The sequence below is a fragment of the Tachysurus fulvidraco genome, chromosome 9, assembly GCF_022655615.1.
Source record: "Tachysurus fulvidraco isolate hzauxx_2018 chromosome 9, HZAU_PFXX_2.0, whole genome shotgun sequence".
NCBI lineage: Eukaryota > Metazoa > Chordata > Actinopteri > Siluriformes > Bagridae > Tachysurus > Tachysurus fulvidraco.
The window spans coordinates 2,398,986-2,403,985 of NC_062526.1; the positions used below are offsets into that span (position 1 = coordinate 2,398,986).

General features: G+C 41.9%; 1 protein-coding gene across 4 annotated transcripts in view; it reads right to left on the bottom strand.

Moving 5' to 3' along the window:
• Positions 1-5,000, bottom strand: part of taok3a (TAO kinase 3a) — a 57,991-nt gene that overhangs the window by 30,438 nt on the left and 22,553 nt on the right. For all 4 annotated transcript variants that reach the window (XM_047818994.1, XM_047818993.1, XM_047818995.1 and 1 more), the window contains 4 exons: positions 3,773-3,977; positions 2,425-2,496; positions 2,073-2,174; positions 1,155-1,200 (listed from right to left, as the gene is read on the bottom strand). In XM_047818994.1, the coding sequence (XP_047674950.1) occupies positions 1,155-1,200; positions 2,073-2,174; positions 2,425-2,496; positions 3,773-3,898 (346 nt within the window). In that variant the 5' untranslated portion in view covers positions 3,899-3,977. The remainder of the gene's footprint in view (positions 1-1,154; positions 1,201-2,072; positions 2,175-2,424; positions 2,497-3,772; positions 3,978-5,000) is intronic.

The window sequence follows — 5,000 nt, forward strand, 5'->3', positions numbered from 1 at the left end:
ATGGTGAATGGCGGGTTTTTTTTGGTGTTTGATGGGGAATGACGGTGTTTGTTGCCGTTCGATGGGGAATGACGGTGTTTGTTGCCGTTCGATGGGGAATGACGGTGTTTGTTGCCGTTCGATGGGGAATGACGGTGTTTGTTGCCGTTCGATGGGGAATGACGGTGTTTGTTGCCGTTCGATGGTGAATGACGGTGTTTGTTGGCATTTGATGGTGAATGACGGTGTTTGTTGGCATTTGATGGGGAATGACGATATTTGTTGTGTTTGATGGTGAATGACTTTGTTGGCAACTGATGGTGAATGATGGTATTTGTTGCCATTTAATGGTGAATGATGGTATTTGTTGCCATTTAATGGTGAATGATGGTATTTGTTGCCATTTAATGGTGAATGATGGTATTTGTTGCCATTTAATGGTGAATGATGGTATTTGTTGCCATTTAATGGTGAATGATGGTATTTGTTGCCATTTAATGGTGAATGATGGTATTTGATGGGGAATGACGGTGTTTGTTGCCGTTCGATGGGGAATGACGGTGTTTGTTGCCGTTCGATGGTGAATGACGGTGTTTGTTGCCGTTCGATGGTGAATGACGGTGTTTGTTGCCGTTCGATGGTGAATGACGGTGTTTGTTGCCGTTCGATGGTGAATGACGGTGTTTGTTGCCGTTCGATGGTGAATGACGGTGTTTGTTGCCATTTGATGGGGAATAATGGTGTTTGTTGCCATTCGATGGTGAATGATGGTGTTTGTTGTTTTTTTGTGGCATTTGATGGTGAATAATGGTGTTTGTTGCCATTTGATGGTGAATGACAGTGTTTGTTGCCGTTCGATGGTGAATGACAGTGTTTGTTGCCGTTCGATGGTGGATGACGGTGTTTGTTGCCGTTCGATGGTGATTGTTACTTTCTAAAAGTGAAAAGTGGTGTTTGAGGGCATTTGCTGGTCATCAGACAGATTAAAGTGTTACAATTCTAGAGCATTAATCCTCTTAGGCTTGTATTTAGAAAATCTGGCTTTTGTGTTCCCTCATTTCAGAATTTTAAGTACAAGGCACAGTGCTGCAAAATACAGCATACTACACGTATAGGCAGTGTAATGGTCAATGTATTGTGTGTGTGTGTGTGTGTGTGTGTGTTAGAGAGATTACCCTCTAATAAATCAGAGGCTGAGCCTAGACAGTACTCCATGACCAGCTGAAACATAAAAGAGAGAGAACATCAGTGCATCAGAACCCAAGTCAAAGCAGCAATTGTGACTCATTCACCCAGCAATATTGTTTATTATGGTGTTAATTGATCTTAGTGCAGATTTTGACGCCAGGGTCCATGCGATTTTCCTTGACATGCTAGAAAATGTTAAGGTGATCGCCCTTTCCTGGTCTTATTTAACTGATCGTTATCGGTACATGGATCTAAATGGTGACTTCTCTAAGCGTACTAACGTTATGTTCGGTGTACCACAAGGTTCTGTTTTTGGCCCACTGCTGTTATTCTATGGAACCACTTTGGTCTAATCTAATCTAATCTGATCGATTTGTTTGATTGGATTCACTTTGCTTTCAGGACTTGATGCCTTGGGTCATATTTATGCAGAAATACAGACATTTCTAAAAGGTTCACAAACTTTCAGGTGATATTAATTTTAATTAATAAGTATTTTATTTAATTAATTAATCATTTTATTTAAATGTTTCTATGCTCCTGTAAAGCTAAAGTTTAAAAAGTATACAAATAAACTGAATTGAAAAATAGGACATTTTTGGTGACACTTTTGGTGACAGGAGATCAGATTTACATTGTGTCATAACACTTTTTTAGGGTGACATGACATAACGCGTTATGACACTTTTTGTAACAGGTATGTGACATGCTGGTGATGTGACACGAAAGAGTTATGTCTCTCTGACACTGAAGGAACGAAGTGAGGAGTCGGGCCATGCTGTCAGGTCATGTCATGTGACATAGGTCAAAGTGAGAGTAGAGTCGATTTAAGCAGCATGTACGACAGGTGATGGCTATTGGAATAAGTGCTTATACGTGTTATAAAGGGCTTCAGTGATACAAACCCAGGCAGTGTTGTCTTTCAGGTAGCAACCTTTGTACTCGATGGTGTTTGGGTGTCTCAGCTGTTCCAGAAACTTGACCTCCTTAATGATGTCCTGCCACTTCTGCACACACACACACACACACACACACACACACACACACACACGGTTGAATAACTACAGATTATTAGCTCTGACATTGCAGCCTGCTTCTGAACAGTTTACACTAATAATAAAGAGGAATGATGAAGTTAGAAGGCACCAATTAGCCCTGTCTTATTTGTATATCACTATTTTCTCTTATCCCTTCTTTTATAACTGAAATCTTTTAGCGATGTAATCCTGACAAATCTGTAACGCGTTTGGTTCGTACCTCTGTGGTCTGTTTGCCATTATAAGACATCTTCTTAATGGCCACCACCTCACTGGTGTAGGAGTTTCGGGCCTGTGGAAAAAAATAAAAGTTAAAGAAAGAAACATTTTATTAGTGACCTACAAACCGCTGTCTAGAAATCATTCAGCTCCAGACATTTTTACCACAGATGTGTGTGTGTGTGTGTGTGTGTGTGTGTGTGTGTGTGTGTGTGTGTGTGTGTGTGTGTGTGTGTGTGTGTGTGAAGGATTCCAGGTGTATACAGTATGAGACACACAGGTGTGTGTGTGAAGGATTCCAGATGTATGTAAGACACATATGTGTGTGTGTGTGTGTGTGTGTGTGTGTGTGTGTAAACAATTCCAGGTGTATATAAGACACACAGGTGAGTGTGTGTGAGTGTGTGTGTGTGTAAACATTTCCAGGTGTATATAAGACACACAGGTGAGTGTGTGTGAGTGTGTGTGTGTGTGTGTGTGTGTGTAAACAATTCCAGGTGTATTTAAGACACATATATATGTGTGTGTGTGTGTGTGTGTATGTGTGAAGAGTTTCAGGTGTATATAAGACACAGATATGTGTGTGTGTGTGTGTGTGTGTGTGTGTGTGTGTGTGTGTGTGTGTGTGTGTGTGTGAGAGAAGAGTTCCTGGTGTATATAAGACACACAAGTAAGTGTGTAAACAATTCCAGGTGTATATGACACACAGGTTTGTGTGAAAAATTCCAGGTGTATAAAAGACACACAGGTGAGAGTGTGTGTGTGTGTGTGTGTGTGTGTGTGTAAACAATTCCAGGTGTATATAAGACACACAGGTGAGTGTGTGTGTGTGTGTGTGTGTGTGTGTGTGTGTGTGTGTGTGTGAACAATAACAGGTGTATATAAGACATACAGGTGTGTGTGTGTGTGTGTGTGTGTGTGTGTGTGTGTGTGTGTGTGTGTGTGTGTGTGAACAAGTCCTCCTTACCACCGTCCTTAATTCCACCTTGACCTTGTATTCTGTCTTTTTTTAGGGCATCGTTACTTTGCTCTTAATCGACTGGACAGTTTTATGTGGCTTTGATTTTCTTTTAGTTTGTTGATACCAAACGACGCCTTTCAGATACATTACTGCGTTATTGTGTGTAACAAGTGAAACATCAATTTGAACGTCAATAAAAATCATGTTAAATCTTCCATAATTCTACAATTATATTAGTGAGTCTCCTTGCATGGAAACTCAGGGAGATGCTTGTAGTTTAGCTTAAACGCTATTTAAAAAAAAAAGATAGTTCAGAAAATCAGCCACGAACTCGGGTATGAAAATATCACTGTGTGTATTCGATCTCTTCCTCTCGAAGAACACTCACGAAGTAAACGGCGCCGAAGCTTCCATGGCCGATCTCATGGAGGTCGCAGAACACCTCCTCCGGGTCATCTTTAAAGAAGAGGCTGGCGAGGTCGGGGTCCTTCACTTTCCGCGTGGACGACGGCATGGTGGGTTAGCCTGAACGTCTGGGGACCACCCGCTGGAGAACACACACCCCCGACGGCCACGGCATTTACCTGCTCTGCCTACACACACACACACACACACACACACACACACACACACACACACACACACAGTGTTTTAAAAAAATACAATACCACAATCAATACGAAGTAAACAAAAATAATAATTGTGACTAATTTTTATCTAGTAATAAATTAAATTAAAAAATACATTGTTTATAACGTAATGTTCAGAAAACATTTATTTCTAATGAGCGTAATGTTCAAAACCCACACACACAAACACACACATACGGACACACACACAAACGTGCACACAGACACACAACGAGACTCGTGCACACACCCAACACACGGACACGGAGACACACGGACACACGGAGACACACACAGACACACACACAGACACATACAGACACACAAAGTGCACACAGACACACACCGAGACTCACACACAAACACACGCACAAACACGTGGACAAACACGCGGACAAACACGCGGACAAACACGCGGACAAACACGCGGACAAACACACAAATGAGCACACGGACACACAGAGACTCACACACACACACAAACACATGCACACAAATACACACAAATGCGCACACGGAGACACAGAGACTCACACACAAACACAAACGCACGGACACACAAAAGTGCACACAGACACACTGAGACTCACACACACAAACACACACAAATGCGCACACGAACACACAGAGACACAAACACACAAACACATGCACACAAATACACACAAATGCGCACACACACAAATGCGCACACGGAGACACAGAAGCTCACACACACACAAGCACGGACACACACAAAAGTGCACACAGACTCTCACACACACACACACACACACAGACACACAAAAGTGCACACAGACACACACTGAGACTCACACACACAAACACACACAAGAACACACAGAGACTCACACACACACACACACACACACACACACACACACACTTTTTTAAATTAATAAATAATGGTGAATTTCCTTTGACATCTCTAATATCCAGAGTTCTACTTTAAACCTAAAGCTCTACACACGGACTGACAACGTAACT